Source organism: Scyliorhinus torazame, chromosome 21, assembly GCF_047496885.1.
Source record: "Scyliorhinus torazame isolate Kashiwa2021f chromosome 21, sScyTor2.1, whole genome shotgun sequence".
Classification (NCBI taxonomy): Eukaryota; Metazoa; Chordata; class Chondrichthyes; order Carcharhiniformes; family Scyliorhinidae; genus Scyliorhinus; species Scyliorhinus torazame.
This window is the reverse complement of record NC_092727.1, coordinates 60,888,765-60,906,063: the sequence shown is the minus strand read 5'-3', so window position 1 is coordinate 60,906,063 and position 17,299 is coordinate 60,888,765. Positions and strand designations below refer to the sequence as shown.

The 17,299-nt window shown below is 48.4% G+C and overlaps 1 protein-coding gene across 1 annotated transcript in view; it reads right to left on the bottom strand.

The window, feature by feature from the left end:
- Positions 1 to 1,460: 1,460 nt before the first annotated feature.
- aplp2 (amyloid beta (A4) precursor-like protein 2) overlaps positions 1,461 to 17,299 on the bottom strand; it is a 249,202-nt gene continuing 233,363 nt past the window's right edge. The window contains 1 exon segment of the mRNA XM_072486858.1: positions 1,461 to 2,192. Coding sequence (XP_072342959.1) covers positions 2,091 to 2,192 — 102 coding nt within the window. The 3' untranslated portion in view covers positions 1,461 to 2,090.

Here is a 17,299-nt window from a genome sequence, read left to right as displayed (position 1 = left end):
CCTCACTCTTGGAAAAAGCTTGTTGCTATCCACCCTGTCCATACCTCTCATAATTTTGTAGACCTCAATCAATGTATTTGCCAACTTATCCATCTGTGCTCTTTGCTAAACTATTTCTGAAAAACATGCAGCAAATCCAGACTGCAGCTGAAGCAGGAACTGACTCCAGTCCATCGAATCCCTACAGTGCAGAAGGCCATTCAGCCCATCGAGTGTGCACCGATCCTTTGAAAGAGCACCCAACCTCGCCCCACTCATCTGCCCTACCCCCGTAACCCTCACCTAACCTGCACATTTTTGGACACTAAGGGGCAATTTTAGTGTGGCCAATCCACCTAACCTGCACATCTTTGAACAGTGGGAGGAAACCGGAGCACCTGAAGGAAATCCACGCAGACACGGGGAGAACACACAAACTCCACCCAAGATCAGAATCAAACCGTATCCCTGGCATTATGGGGCAGCAATGCTAACCGGTGTCACCCAATAGCACAACACATGTGCTTTTAGACCACACAGACACAACTTTGAAACTGAATTATTTCACACCCCATCATTTTCTTTCTTTATAGCTCTTTATGATAATAATAACAATCTTTATTAGTGTCACAAGTAGGCTTACATTAATACTGCAATGAAGTTACTGTGAAAACCCCCTTGCCGCCACAGTACAGCAGCTGTTCAGGTACACAGAGAGAATTCAGAATATCCATGGGGAGATGATGGTGCAACCGTAATGCCATTGAGTAATATTAATTTTCAGAGAGCATCGGGACATGGATTCAAATCCCAACAAGGCAGTTGGTGGAATAGAAATTAAACTAATAGAATCTGGAATATATTGCTAGTTTCAGTTATGGTGACCACAAAACTATTGACTGTGACAAAAACTCATTTAATTCACTCATCCTTCAGGGAGGGAAATCTGCCATCCTTACCTGGTCTGACCTATGTGTAACTCCAGACCCACCACAATGAGGTTAACCTCAAGTGCCCTCTGAAATGGTCCAACAAACTAATCAGTTCAAGGATAATTGGGGACGAGCAACAAATGCTGGCCTTGGCCAAAACGCCTACATCCCACGTAAAGAATACATTTTAAAGATGGTGATGTATTGATCAATACTCATGTCAATCTTATTATAAAAACTCAGCTCCGAGGATGATCACCTTCACTCTACGTCTTTGCTTCCCGCCGTGTAGATTGTCGAGCATAATCCCTCCTGCAATTAAATTTCTTGAAATCACAATATGCCTAAACGCACTTTGGCAACATATCAGAGCTGTGAACTCTCATCCAGTGTACAAATGCTGTGCAGCCTAGTCCCCCAGTCCAGGTCCCCTCTCCATGATTACCCATCCAATCAAACAATTGTATGGGTCTGACCCCCCAGAACTGCAGCAATAGAGCCAGACAAGATCCGATGTGAGAGATCCAATGTTAAAGGGGGGAAACAGAGTCCTGGAAGTAGTGTTTATTGATGAGTTTGCACTCGGTAGCCCTGCAATTTAAAGCTACCACAGTAATACAACTGATAAATGTGCATAGTTTGACAGAACAAATAGGAAATGTGCAGGGGAAACGAGCCACAGGTTTCCAGAACCTCAGTAAATGCGACGTGAATTTATAATCACACAGACGCACAATGACAAATTGAATAATCAACTCCCGGTTTCAGCTGCCAATCACAGTGTTAACCATTTAAATGTAGTTTACAGCAAAAAATCCTGCAGGTTCCATGAGATAAATCAGTACAAATCCCCTTCATATACGGTGCTCCATTAGGTAGAAATCTACAGCCTCTATTTATAGATCTTTGTGACACACAAATAAAACTGATTTAAAATAATTTTAAAAAGGAAACAACTATATCATAGTTCTCATCAGATAGATTTTCTTACGATTATACATCATATATATTGTGTATTACATTTCAAGCCCATTTAAAAGAATGGGAATCTTACAATCTACAGTAATAAGTGTTTTACACTCTGAATTGTGTATGTGAAATGGAGACCTCTAATGTTATAGATCAGTAGTTGGAAGATTGGCTGAATGTGCCGTGTTTGGCCCGACTTAGCATCTGGTGTTAGATCTGCATCTGCTCCAGGTACTTGTAGGTTGGGTTTTCATACCCATGGTTTTGCATCTTGTTCAGGTGGCGTTCCTCTGGGGTCAACATGGGATCAACCTGTAAAACCAAAGAATTGCATTGTATACAATCCAAATCACACAATTCTGGAAAACAAAAACAAGTGTTGACACTGAAATTATAGGAGAAACAACAAAAGATTCTCACGTACTGGCACCAATTTTGGTGCCTTTTTACGTTTGGACCCTAATTAAGAAACTGGTGACAGATTAGCATAGACTAGTCAGGATTCCAAGCCAACCTACCCAAGTATTGTTAATTTAAAAAAAAAAAAATGTTTTATTGAAGTTTTTACATATCATACACTATTCGGGTGGCACAGTAGCAGTTGTTAGCACTATTGCTTCACAGCGCCAGGGTCCCAGGTTCAATTCCCGGTTTGGGTCATTTTCTGTGCGGAGTCTGCACATTTTCCCTATGTCTGCATGGGTTTCCTCCCACAAGTCCAGAAAGACGTGCTGTTAGGTAATTTGGACATTTTGAATTCTCCCTCTGCGTACCAAAACAGGCATCGGAATGTGGTGACTAGGGGCTTTTCACAGTAACTTCATTGCAGTGTTAATGTAAGCCTACTTGTGACAATAAAGATTATTACAAACAGTAAGGATAACTGTGCCAATTACAATGTACACCCTCCACTCCCCCCCCCCCCCCCCGCATCTTGGGACACCGTCCCCTTCTTCATTGTTTCAGGGTCCTTTTCTGGGCCCTTCACTGTATAATGTGTAGTTATCGACTATTTACAAGTGGGCGGTGCCCTCCCCCTCCACCCTTTTGTAGTTGGGCCTCCCCTTTCCCCTCCCTGTCCTGTTTTTGACATTCCCTTGGGGGTTCCTTTTCGTGTGGTCTTGTTCTATGCTCCCAGGCCTCCGACTCCTTTTTTCCACAACTACCTCCCCCACTTGCCAATCTGTTCCTTGTGGTCATGTTGGCTCCTGTGCATCCCAGCTCCATTGGCTGTTGGAACATATTTGTGAATGGCCTCCATGCGTTGTGGAAGCTCTTCCCTGACCCTCGGATTCTGAACTTGATCTTCTCCAAGTGGAGCAATTCTGTTAGGTCTGGCCAGCCAGTCTGTAGCTGTGGGTGGTGCTGCTGATCGCCAGCCGAGCAGGATTGTCTGGTGGGCAATTAGAGAAGCAAAGGCAAGGGTGTCGGCCTCCATGAATAGTTCAGGTTGGTCCGATAGCCCAAAGACTGCCACTCTTGGGCATGGCGCCACCGTCACCCCACAATCTTGGACATTGCCTCCAGAACCCGACAAGTCTGGGGCACACCCAGAACATGTGGGCTTGGTTGGCCGGGATTCCCTAGCACCATTCACATTTGTCCTCCACCTCCAGGAAGAACCTGCTGATTTGGGTCTCGTCAGGTGTATTCAGTGCACCATTTTCAGCTGTATAAGGCACAAGGCCTTGCGAATGAGGAGGTGGAGTTGGCCCTGCACACTGCTTTGCCCCAGAGTCCCCATCCTACTTCCATCCCTAGCTCTTCCTCCTATTTTCCCAAGTTTCCTCCAGTGGAGAGCACGTCCTTCTAAGAGTCATCCATACAGGTCCCCACAGTTTTCCCTCCCCAGACTGTCCGCGTGCAGCAACTCTTCTAGCATTGTGTTTCTCAGGATTCGTGGATATGTAGTTGACTCCTTGCAGAGAAAGCTTTTTAAAACATTTTTTTTTTTTACCAATTAAGGGGCAATTTAGTGTGGCCAATCCACCTACTCTGCACATCTTTGGGTTGTGGGGGCGAGATCCAGGCAGACATGGGGAGAATGCGCAAACTCCATCAGGAAGTGACCCGGGGCTGGGTTTGAACCCAGGTCCTTGTCATGAGGCAGCATAGTTCCAGCCTCTCCGTCAGTTCCCCAAGGTCGCTAGTCTATCAACTGTGTAAAAGTCCCTATCCATCAGTGTCCCCCCTCCTCTTGGCGGTGGCATTGAGCATGGCTGGTGCAAACCTACAATTGCCACAGATGGGGGCTATGATGGACAGTTCGGTCAGAACAAAATATTGCCTCATCTGTTTCTAAGGTTTCAGGGTTGCTATCACCACTGGGCTGGAGTGTTTTGCTGGTGGGGATGGGAGTGCTGCCATGGCGAGGGCCCGGAGGGTCCTCCTTCTACAGGAGGACTCCTCCATCCTCACCCATTCCCTGTCTGGGTCCTTTACCCATCCCTTCACTCTTTCCGCTGTGGCTGCCCAGTGGTAGTATTGCAAGTTTGGGAGGGCCAGGCCTCCCATGTTTCTTCGCCTTTGTAGTACTGTTTCGGGGATTCCTGGATTCTTCCACCCACCCCCACAATCATGTATGTAGAGTGGAAAAAGGCCTTGGGGATGTAGATCGGTATGGCACTAAATTGGAAGAGGAATTGGGCAGTAAGTTCATCTTGACTGCACCCTCCCCGCCAAGGAAAGCGGAGCACATCCCATCTCTGTAGTTCCTTTTTAACAAACTCTGCGAGATTAGTCAGCTTCCACTTGTGGATCCGTGTGCAGTCGTGGGAAATCTGGATTCACAGGTTTTGGAATTTGTTTCGGACTATTTTAAATGGTAGACCCTTCAGATCTGCCCCTCCCCTCTTGAGATCACTTTGCTTTTGTCCAGCTGGGCACTTCATGATTTCTTTCATGCCGCTTTGCGGGTCAGAGATGTAGAGGAGCAGGTATACCACTTTGGTAGAAGTAGAAAGAAGTTGAACCGTGACGTCATAGCCTGCAGGTAAGGGATTGGCTGGTGACTGGCCAGTGTTTTTTTCTTTTATTTTCCCTCAGGTGTTATCGTGCGGGACGCAGAGGTTGCTGAGTGAGTGCTTGCTGAGAGGGCGAGTGAATAACAGGTAAGCTCTTTCTTTCTTTTTCTTTTTTATCGAGAGGGAATGGCAGGGAAGGCAGTGCAATGTTCCTCCTGCAGAATGTTTGAGGTGAGGGACGCAGTCAGTGTCCCTGCTGATTTCATCTGTGGGAAGTGCACCCATCTCCAGCTCCTCAGAAACCACGTTAGGGAACTGGAGCTGGATGAACTTTGGATCATTCGGGAGGCAGAGGTGGTCATAGATAGTAGCTTCAGGGATGTAGTTACTCCGATGAATAAAGATAGATGGGTGACGGTGAGAGGGGCTGGGAGGAAGCAGTCAGTACAGTGATCCCCTGTGGTCGTTCCCCTTAGTAACATGTTTACCGCTTTGGATACTGTTGGGGGGGCATACCAGGCGTAAGCCATGGGGTACAGGTCTCTGGCACAGAGTCTGTCCCTATAGCTCAGAAGGGAAGGGGGGAGATGAGTAGAGCATTAGTCATTGGAGACTCCACAGTTAGGGGGATGGATAGGAGATTCTGTGGGAACGAGAGAGTCTCGTGGTTGGTGTGTTGCCTCCCAGCTGCCAGGGTGCGTGATGTCTCGGATCGTGTTTTTGGAATCCTTAAGGGGAGGGGGAGCAGCCCCAAGTCGTGGTCCACATAGGTACCAACGACATAGGTAGGAAAAGGGATAGGGATGTAAGGCAGGAATTCAGGGAACTAGGATGGAAACTTAGATAGAGGACAAACAGAGTTATTATCTCTGGGTTGTTACCCGTTCCACGTGCTAGCGAGACGAGGAATAGGGAGAGAGAGGAGTTGAATGCGTGGCTACAGGGATGGTGCAGGAGGAAGGGTTTCAGTTTTCTGGATAATTGGGGCTCATTCTGGGGTCGGTGGGACCTCGACAAATGGGATGGTCTAACCTGGACCAGAGGGGTACCAATATCCTGGTGGGGAAATTTGCTAATGCTCTTCGGGAGGGTTTAAACTAGTTCGGCAGGGGCTTGGGAACCTGAATTGTAGCTCCAGTATACAGGAGGTTGAGAGTAGTGAGGTCATGAGTAGGATTTCAAAGTTGCAGGCGTGTACCGGCAGGCAGGAAGGTGGTTTAAAGTGTGTCTTCTTCAATGCCAGAAGCATCTGGAATAAGGTGGGTGAACTTGCGGCATGGGTTGGTACATGGGACTTCAATGTTGTGGCCATTTCGGAGACATGGATAGAGCAGGGGCAGGAATGGCTTTTGCAGGTGCCGGGGTTTAGATATTTCAGTAAGATCAGGGAAGGTGGTAAAAGAGGGGGAGGGGTGGCATTGTTAGCCAAGGACAGTATTACGGTGGCAGAAAGGACGTTTGATGAGGACTCGTCTACTGAGGTAGTACGGGCTGAGGTTAGAAACAGGAAAGGAGAGGTCACCCTGTTAGGGGTTTTCTATAGGCCTCCGAAAAGTTCCAGAGATGTAGAGGAAAGGATTGCAAAGATGATTCTGGATAGGAGCAAAAGCAATAGGGTAGTTGTTATGGGGGACTTTAACTTTCCAAATATTGACTGGAAACGCTATAGTTCGAGTACTTTAGATGGGTCCATTTTTGGTTTCCTGACAGTATGATGATGGGCCAACGAGAGGCGAGGCCATATTGGATTTGGTACTGGGTAATGAACCAGGACAGGTGCTAGATTTGGAGGTAGGTGAGCACTTTGGTCATAGTGACCACAATTCGGTTACGTTTACTTTAGTGATGGAAAGGGATAGGTATATACCGCAGGGCAAGAGTTATATCTGGGGGAAAGGCAATTATGATGCGATGAGGCAAGACTTAGGATGCATCGGATGGTGAGGAAAACTGCAGGGGATGGGCACAATGGAAATGTGGAGCTTGTTCAAGGAACAGCTACTGCGTGTCCTTGATAAGTATGTACCTGTCAGGTAGGGAGGAAGTGGTCGAGCGAGGGAACCGTGATTTACTAAAGCAGTCGAAACACTTGTCAAGAGGAAGAAGGAGGCTTATGTAAAGATGAGACATGAAGGTTCAGTTAGGGCGCTTGAGAGTTACAAGTTAGCTAGGAAGGACCTAAAGAGAGAGCTAAGAAGAGCCAGGAGGGGACATGAGAAGTCTTTGGCAGGTAGGATCAAGGATAACCCTAAAGCTTTCTATAGATATGTCAGGAATAAAAGAATGACTCGGGTAAGAGTAGGGCCAGTCAAGGACAGTAGTGGGAAGTTGTGCGTGGAGTCCGAGGAGATAGGAGAGCTGCTAAATGAATATTTTTTGACAGTATTCACACAGGAAAAAGACAATGTTGTCGAGGAGAATACTGAGATTCAGGCTACTAGACTAGAAGGACTTGAGGTTCATAAGGAGGAGGTGTTAGCAATTCTGGAAATGTGAAAATAGATAAGTCCCCTGGGCCGGATGGGATTTATCCTAGCATTCTCTGGGAAGCTAGGGAGGAGATTGCTGAGCCTTTGGCTTTGATCTTTAAGTCATCTTTGTCTACAGGAATAGTGCCAGAAGACTGGAGGATAGCAAATGTTGTCCCCTTGTTCAAGAAGGGGAGTAGAGACAACCCCAGTAACTATAGACCAGTGAGCCTTACTTTTGTTGTGGGCAAAATATTGGAAAGGTTTGTAAGAGATAGGATGTATAATCATACAGAAAGGAATCATTTGATTAGAGATAGTCAACACGGTTTTGTGAAGGGTAGGTCGTGCCTCACAAACCTTATTGAGTTCTTTGAGAAGGTGACCAAACAGGTGGATGAGGGTAAAGCAGTTGATGTGGTGCATATGGATTTCAGTAAAGCGTTTGATAAGGTTCCCCACGGTAGGCTACTGCAGAAAATACAGAGGCATGGGATTCGGGGTGATTTAGCAGTTTGGATCAGAAATTGGCTAGCTGGAAGAAGACAAAGGGTGGTGGTTGATGGGAAATGTTCAGCCTGGAGCCCAGTTACTAGTGGTGTACCACAAGGATCTGTTTTGGGGCCACTGCTGTTTGTCATTTTAATAATGACCTGGAGGAGGGCGTAGAAGTGAGTAAATTTGCAGATGACACGAAAGTCGGTGGAGTTGTGGGCAGTGCGGAAGGATGTTACAAGTTACAGAGGGACATAGATAAGCTGCAGCGCTGGTCTGAGAGGTGGCAAATGGAGTTCAATGCAGAAAAGTGGGAGGTAATTCATTTTGGAAGGAATAACAGGAAGACAGGCGAATGGTAAGATTCTTGGCAGTGTGGATGAGCAGAGAGATCTCAGTGTCCATGTACATAGATTCCTGAAAGTTGCCACCCAGGTTGAGAGGATTGTTAAGAAGGTGTGTTAGCTTTTATTGGTAGAGGGATTGAGTTTCGGAGCCATGAGGTCATGTTGCAGCTGTACAAAACTCTGGTGCGGCCGCATTTGGAGTATTGCGTGCAATTCTGGTCGTCGCATTATAGGAAGGATGTGGAAGCATTGGAAAGGGTGCAGAGGAGATTTACCAGAACGTTGCCTGGTATGGAGGGAAGATCGTATGAGAAAGGCTGAGGGACTTGAGGCTGTTTTCGTTAGAGAGAAGAAGGTTAAGAGGTGACTTAATTGAGGCATACAAGATGATCAGAGGATTGGATAGGGTGGACAGTGAGAGCTTTTTTCCTCGGATGGTGATGTCTAGCACGAGGGGACATAGCTTTAAATTGAGGGGAGATAGATATAGGACAGATGTCAGAGGTAGGTTCTTTACTCAGAGAGTAGTAAGGGCGTGGAATGCCCTGCCTACAACAGTAGTGGACCCGCCAACACTAAGGGCATTCAAATGGTCATTGGATAGACAAAGGGACGATAAGGGAATAGTGTAGATGGGCTTGAGAGTGGTTTCACAGGTCGGCGCAACATCAAGGGCCGAAGGGCCTGTACTGCGCTGTAATATTCTATGTCCAGGAGGAGTAGATTATCCACATGGAATGAGACTGTGCTCTCTTCGGATTCCGTTCCAACCTCTTGCTGCTCTCAGGGTGATCGCCAGTGGCTCAAATGTCACGGCGAACAGGAGCGGGGACAGCAGGCATCCTGCAGCCCAAAGTATTCAATGCTGGCGGCATTGGTCCGTACACTTGCCTTGGGGACATTGTCAAGGAGTTTCACCCACAAGGTGAACTCTGTCCCCAGGCCAAACCGCTCTAATACCTCAATCAGGTTATTTCCACTCGACTCTGGCGAAGGCCTTTTCTGCATCCAGGGGTATGATTCTCTCCCTGAATGGGGTTATCACATTAAACATTCGTCTGATTTTCAGTTAGTTGTCTACTCTTAACAAAACCCGTCTGGTCTTCTGTGACCATCTATGGCACAGGGGTCTCCAGCCGCTTAGCCAGGGCTTTTGCAAATATTTGTGTGTCCAAATTGAGCAGCAAAGTGAGTCTGCATGATCCACACTCCGTTGGGTCTTTGCCAAGTATAGTTCATGGTAGATCAAGGTGAAACACAGAAAGGGCCTTGATATCAGGTTTGAAATAAGATCAAAGTGTTTCGTAACTTGTATTTTGTTCCTAGGGAATCAAGGGAGTTTTACATCTGGTGAGAAGGTTGTATTTATCAAGTTATTTAGTTCGACCATTGCAGCTTCTCACATTTACCTGTCCAATTGAATAGAAACATAGGTTACAATTCACTGGAAAAAAAACCTGCCCGGTTTTGGGTGTGTTTAGCGGAGTGTTTCTCAGCGGCTGCAGCATGGACAAAGACCCCGTTATTCAACAGCGGTTGGTCGTTTTTTAGGCCTCATGGAGTTTCGCTCCGCCGAGGCTGCACAGAGTCCTTTATGCTGGTAAGCTCCTCGCAGATGGGTACGCCATTTTGGACGGCTGGCCTGATCCCTCCCCCCATCACCCCCCCTCCCCCCCCCCTCGAGCGCCCATCCATTCCAGTTTTCAGCTCCTACCCCAACCTCGGCCAAGCCCCCAGATATACCCCCTTCCCCAACCTGGTACGGCTTCCTGGGCCGAATCCCTGGCAGTGTCAACCTGGCAGTTCCAGAGTACCCGGGTTCCATGGCATAGGGAGTGTAATGGTGCCACCCTGTCTTGTTCCCGACCACTTGGGGGTCGCTGATGGCCTGGAGGTCAATCTCACCCCACCGTGTTCCATAATGACTGGTCATGTTTGTGGGAACCAGTACTAAACGGTGCTCTGGCGCGGCTGTTAAGTCCTGGGCGGCAGAAGAATGCAAAGCATATTCAAATGAATCTAGCGCCTCGTTTAAATATACAGATCTGGATCACGCCCAGTGAGGGCGAGATCAAGATCGTGACGTCTCACAAGATTTTGTTGAATCGTGCAAGGTGTTTAGAATGTCGCAACTCCCGTGAGAGGCCTCTCACGAGATTCAACGGCTCTGTCCCGGCACAAAATCGGGCGTGACGAGGCCACTAAATTGCGCTCAAGATTCGCAAAGATAAATGTGGGCCCATTACAGACAGAGACAGGAGAATTTCTAATGAGGAATAAAGAAAAGGCAGAGAAACTGAACAAACACGCTGTGTCTGTCTTCACGGAGGAAGATACAAAAAGCCACCAAGGGATACTTACAGGACAACGGGAGTGGTGAGAATGAAGAAACAAAAGAAATTAGTAATAGGAAAAAAGGTAGTACTGGAGAAATTTCTGGGACTGATAGTTGATAAATCCCCTGGACCTGGTGATCTATATCGCAGAGTATTGAAAGAAGCGTCTGTAACGACATTGGTGCGCATTCAGGACCCTAACCTTCCCGTTGCTTGCCATTTTAACAAAAGACCCTGCTCCCATGCCCACATGTCTGTCCTTGGCCTGCTGCAATGTTCCAGTGAAGCTCAACGCAAACTGGAGGAACAATATCTCATCTTCCGGTTAGGCCGCTACAGCCTTCCGGTCTCAACATCGAATTCAACAACTTCAGATGATTAGTTCTAAAAAAACCAGACCTGCTGAGATTTCCCAGGATTTTCTCTTTCGGCCAAGATAAGGTGCTCTTTCAGAGGGCTGGTGCAGACGCAATGGCCCGAATGGTCTCCTTCTGCACTGTAGGAACTCTATGATACTATGAATACAGATTTATGAAAGGGAAATCATGTGTGACAAACGTGTTAGTGTTTTTTGAGGATGTAACTAGTAAAAATAAATAAAGAGAACCAGTGGGGCATAGATAAGGTAGATAGTCAACATCTTTTCCCAAAGATAGTGGAGTCTAGAAGTAGAGGACACAGGTTTAAGGCGAGAGGGGAGAGATACAAAAGAGACCAGAGGGGAAATTTCTTCACAGAGTTTGGTGATAATCTGGAATGAGCTGCCAGAGGCAGTGGTAGAGGTGGATACAATTTTTTCCTTTAAAAAACAGTTAGACAATTATATGGGCAGGGTGGGGATAGAGAGATATGGGCCAAATGCGGGCAAGTGAGACTAGCTTTGTGATAGAAACTGGGCGGCATGGACAAGCTGGGCCAAAGGGCTTGTTTCATGCTGTAAACATCTATGACTCTATGACGAGGTGGATATACTTGGATTTTCAGATGGCTTTTGAATAGGTCAGACACAGGAGGTTAAGAAGCAAAATTAGAGCATGTGGGATTGGGGATAATATACTTTCATGGATTGAAGATTAGACATAAAACAGAAAAGTAGAAATAAACAGGTTATTCTCATCTTGGCAAACTATGACCAGTGGGATGCCGGAAGTATCAGTGCTCGAGCCCCAATGACCACAATCAATGATTTGGATATGGGGAACGACTCAAATTTTCTGAGTTTGCTGATGACAAAAAACTAAGTTGGAATGCAAGTTGTGAGGAGGGTGTGAAGAAGCTACAAGGGGATTTGCACAGGCTAAGTAAATGGGCAAGAACATGACAGATGGAAAATGATGTGGAAAAATGTGAAGTTATTCACTTTGGCAGGAAGAACAAAAATGCTGGATATTTCTTAAGTAATGAGAGGTGGGAAGTGCTGGTTTCCAAAGGACCTGAACATTGTTGTTCATGAGTCACTGAAAACGAATATGCCCGTGCGGCAAGCAATTAGGAAGGCAAATGTTTTGGTGTTTATTGCAAGAGAATTTAAGTACAGGAATACTTAAACTTTTTTTTTTAAATAAACATTTTATTGAGGTATTTTTTGGTATTATAACAACACAATAAACAATGTACATGAAACTATAAACATAGTGCAAAAGCCGTCTCCCTCCCTTACATGTCCTACCTTTATTAACCCCCTACTCTAAGCTAAACTAACCCCCCTCACCCTTCTGCTGACGATTAATTTTCCGCGAAGAAGTCGACGAACAGTTGCCACCTCCGGGCGAACCCCAACAGTGACCCTCTCAAGGCGAACTTGATTTTCTCCAAACAGAGAAAGCCAGCCATGTCTGATAGCCAGATCTCCGACTTCGGGGGCTTTGAGTCCCTCCAAGCTAATAGTATCCGTCTCCGGGCTACCAGGGAAGCAACGTCTGCCTCTTTCTCCTCCTGGATTCCCGGATCTTCCGACACCCCGAAAATCGCCACCTCTGGACTCAGCGCCACCCTTGTTTTTAACACCGTGGACATGACATCTGCAGACCCTTGCCAAAATCCCCTAAGCTTCGGACATGCCCTGAACATTTGGACATGGTTCGCTGGTCCTCCCGCACATTTTGCACACCTGTCTTCCACCCCAAAGAATCTGCTCATCCGGGCCACTGTCATGTGAGCCCGGTGAACAACCTTAAATTGTATCAGGCTGAGCCTGGCACATGTTGCGGACGCTTTGACTCTACTCAACGCGTCCGCCCATAGACCATTCTGTATCTCACCTCCCAGTTCCTCCTCCCACTTGCGCTTCAGCTCCTCGGTCTGCGTCTCCTCTGACCCCATAAGTTCCTTGTAAATATCAGAGACATTCCCTTCTCCTACCCACTCTCTGGAAACTACCCTGTCCTGAATCCCCTTAGCGGTAGGAGCGGGAAGGTTGACACCTCTTTACGTATGAAGTCCCGCACCTGCAGATACCTGCATTTGTTTCCGCTTGCCAACCCAAACTTCTCCTCCAGCACACTCATACTCGGAAAGCTCCCCTCTATAAACATATCCCCCATCCTCTCAATCCCTGCCCGCCGCCATATCCAGAACCCCCCATCCATACTTCCCGGGACAAACCAGTGATTATTACAGATTGGGGACCAGACCGATGCTCCCTCTGCTCCCACATGTCTCCTCCACTGCCCCGAGACTCTCAGGGCCGCCACCACCACGGGGCTGGTGGAGTACCGTGCCGGCAGGAACAGCAGAGGCGCCGTAACCAATGCCCCCAGACTGGTGCCCTTGCATGAAGCCGCCTCCATACGCTCCCATGCCAACACCTCCCCCACCACTCATTTCCTGATCATGGCTACATTCGCCGCCCAATAATAGTTACTAAAATTTGGCAGCGCCAGCCCGCCCTCTCCCCGACTCCGCTCAAACATTACCTTCCTTACCCACGGGGTCTTGCCCGCCCAAACAAAACCAAAGATCACTTTGTTGACCCGTTTAAAAAAGGACCGCGGAATAAAGATGGGGAGACATTGAAACGCGAACAGGGATCTCGGGAGGACCGTCATCTTCACCGTCTGCACCCTCCCAGCTAATGACAACAGGAGCGTGTCCCATCTCCGAAAATCGTCCTTCATTTGGTCTACTAGTCGAGCCAGAGTTAATTTATGCAACAGTTCCCATTCCCGCGCCACTTGAATGCCTAGGTACCTAAAGCTTCCCCCTACTAATGTAAACGGCAGCTCCCCCAATTGCCTCTCCTGTCTCCTCGCCTGGACCGCAAACATCTCACTTTTCCCCATATTTAGCTTATACCCCGAAAACCGGCCAAATTCCCCTCAAATCCTCATGATATCTTCCATCCCCGCTCACGGGTCCGATACATACAGAAGCAGGTCGTCTGCTTTGAGCAAGATTCTGTGCTCCACCCCCCCCCCCCCCCCCCCCCCACCCCCCGGACCAGCCCCTTGAGGCTCTCAGAGCAATTGCCAACGGCTCTATAGCTAGCATGAACAACAGTGGGAGAGGGGGCATCCCTGTCTCGTCCCCCGGTGCAGTCTAAAATAGTCCGATGTTGTCCTATTCGTCCGTACACTTGCCACAGGAGCCTGATACAGCAACCTGACCCAGTCAATAAAGCCCCGCCCAAATCCAAACCGTCCCACTACCTCCCACAGATAATCCCATTCTACCCGATCAAAAGCCTTTTCTGCATCCATTGCGATCACTACCTCCACCTCCCTACCTTCCGGGGGCATCATGATCACATTTAACAACCTTCTTACATTGGCCACCAACGCCTACCCTTAACAAACCCCACCTTGTCCTCCCCAATAACGTCTGGAACATAACCCTCAATCCTGGAGGGCAAAATTTTGGCCAGCAGTTTGGCATCCACATTCAACAGGGATATCAACCTGTAGGACCCACACAGCTCCGGGGTCTTGTCCCGCTTCAGAATCAGCAAAATCGTGGCCTGTCACATCGTCGGGGGCAGCACCCCTCTTTCCCTTGCCTCATTGAACATCCTCATCAACACCAGCCCCAATATCCCAGAGAACCTTTTATAAAACCCCACTGGGTACCCGTCCGGCCCTGGGGCTTCACCCGCCTGCATGGCCTTCAGACCCTCCACTATCTCTTCCATCCCGATCGGGGCCCCCAGCCCTTCTACCAGCTCCCCGTCCACCTTTGGGAAATTCAGCCCCCCCCAATAAGTGCCTCATCCCCTCCGGCGCCTTCGGTCTTTCCGACCTATACAGCCTACTGTAGAAATTTTGAATCCAACCAGATTCCCATCTCCGTCATTTACTTTCCCTATCTCCCTGGCTGCCTCCCTCTTTCTAAGCTGCTGTGCAAGCATTCTGCTGGCCTTCTCTCCATACTCACAGATCACCCCCCTCGCCTTTCTCAGCTGCTCCGCCACCCTCCCTGTGGTTAACAAGCCAAACTCCGCCTGTAGCCTCCACCATTCCCTTAAAAGCCATGCCTCTGGGGCCTCCGCATACCTGCTATCGATTTGTAGTATCTCCTTAACCAGTCGGTCCGTCTCTGTCCTGTCCACCTTCTCCCTGTGGGCCCATATAGAGATCAGCTCCCCTCTGACCACCGCCTTCAGTGCGTCCCAGACCATCGCTGCTGAAATTTACCCCGTGTCGTTGACCTGCAGGTAGTTCTGAATACATTTCCTCAGCCGCTCGCACATCCCTTCGTCAGCCAAAAGTCCCACATCTAACCTCCAGTGCGGGCGTTGGTTACTGTCTTTACTAACCTGCAGGTCAACCCAGTGCAGAGCATGGTCTGAGATTAGGATCGCCGAGTATCCCGTGTCCAGCACCCCTGACAGTAAGGCCCTGCTCAAAATGAAGAAATCGATCCGGGAATACACTTTATGCATGTGTGAGTAGAAGGAGAACTCCTTCAGCCTCGGCTGCCCAAATCTCCATGGATCCACCTCCCCAATCTGCTACATGAACCCTTTTAGTTCCTTTGCCATTGCTGGCACCCTGCCCGTTTTCAAGTTTGACCGATCCAAGCCAGAGTCAATAACTGTGTTGAAGTCCCCTCCGATGACCAACCTGTGCGAGTCCAGGTCCAGTATCTTCCGCAGCATTCTCTTTATAAACTCCACATCATCCCAATTTGGCGCATTCACATTTACTAATACCACCTGCACCCCCTCCAGTTTCCCACTGACCATAATGTACTGACCTCCAACATCCAAAACTATTCTACCCGCCTCAAACAGCACCCACTTATTGATCAGGATTGCGACCCCTCTAGTCTTTGAATCCAGTCCCGAATGAAAGACCTGACTGTCCCAGCATTTCCTCAATCTAATCTGGTCAGTTACTCTAAGGTGCGTCTCCTGCAACATTACCACGTCCACCTTCAGTCCCCTAAGATGCGCGAACACACGTGCCCTCTTGACCGGCCCATTTAACCCTCGAACATTCCAGGTGATCAGTTGGGGGGTTCATTGCCTCCCCCCTTCGCCGATCAGCCACCCCCTTTTTTAGGCCCGCCTCCAGGCAGCCTCTGCCCCCAACCTCCTCTCTGTCCCTTGGCCCAAGTCCCTCCCGCGTCAGCAGAACATTCCCCCCCAGTAACAACACTCTGTAACCCAGCCCCTTTGATAAACCGAACATATGCACACCCCCCACTGCGCTTCCGTGAGCTAGCCCACCCAGCTAGCTTGGTGGCCCCCATCCCTGGAACCGGATACCCTCCCTACCCCCCGCTCATACAAACATAATCCAACATCAAACAAACCCCACACAATTGCCCGACAGAAAAACACCAAAATCTAAACAAGCACACCTCCATCCCCCAACAGCGCAAATGAAAACCTTAACTCACTCAGCTCTGCCACTGGTCCCAAATCAATACAGAAGGCATTACAAACAGCATCCGCAAAATGAAAAACGAGAAACGTTTTTTTAAAAAAAAGAACAGAGAAACAAAAAGAAAAAAAAAACATGAACGTTCAAAAGTTCTCAGTCCACCACCAGTCCTTTCCTTTTCACGAAGTCCAGCGCATCCTCAGGCGACTCGATATAAAAATGCTTTTCCTCGTACGTGACCCAGATACGGGCCGGATGCAACAGTCCGAACTTCACCTTTTTCTTAAAAAGGATCGACCTAATCTGGTTGAAGCCTGCTCTTCTCCTGGCCACCTCCACACTCAGGTCTTGGTAGAACCGCAGGATACTATTGTCCCATTACAGCTCCGTGTCTGCTTGGCCCACTGTAGAATGCGTTCCTTATCCAAGTATCTGTGGAATCTCACCACCATTGCCCTCAAGGGGTCTCCTGTTCACGGCTTCCTCACGAGTGCTCTGTGAGCCCTATCCACCTCCAAGGGTCGGGAGAATGCCCCATCCCACAGCAGCTTCTCAAACATGTCTGCGATGTATGCCCCAGCGTCCGCTCCTTCAGACCCCTCCGGGAGCCCAACGATTCTAAAGTTCTGCCGGCGGGGCCTATTCTCTAGGTCCTCCACCTTCTCCAGGAGCTTCTTCTGCTGGTCTCTCAGCATCCCCACCTCCAACTCCACCGCAGTTTGATGTTCCTCCTGCTCAGCCAGTGCCTTCTCTACCTTCTGGATCGCCCGATCTTGAGCGTCCAATCTAAGCTCCAGCCGCTCAATCAACTCTTTTATCTGGTCCAAGCAGTTCCGTTTCTGCTTAGCAAAGCCTTCCTGAATAACTTGCATCAGCTGCTCTGTTGACTGCTGGGTCGACAAACCGGAGGTCCAGTCCTCCGCATTGCTGTCTTCCGCTGCAGCTTCAACCCAAGCCTTCTCTGTCTTTTTGTTTCTGTCTTTACGAG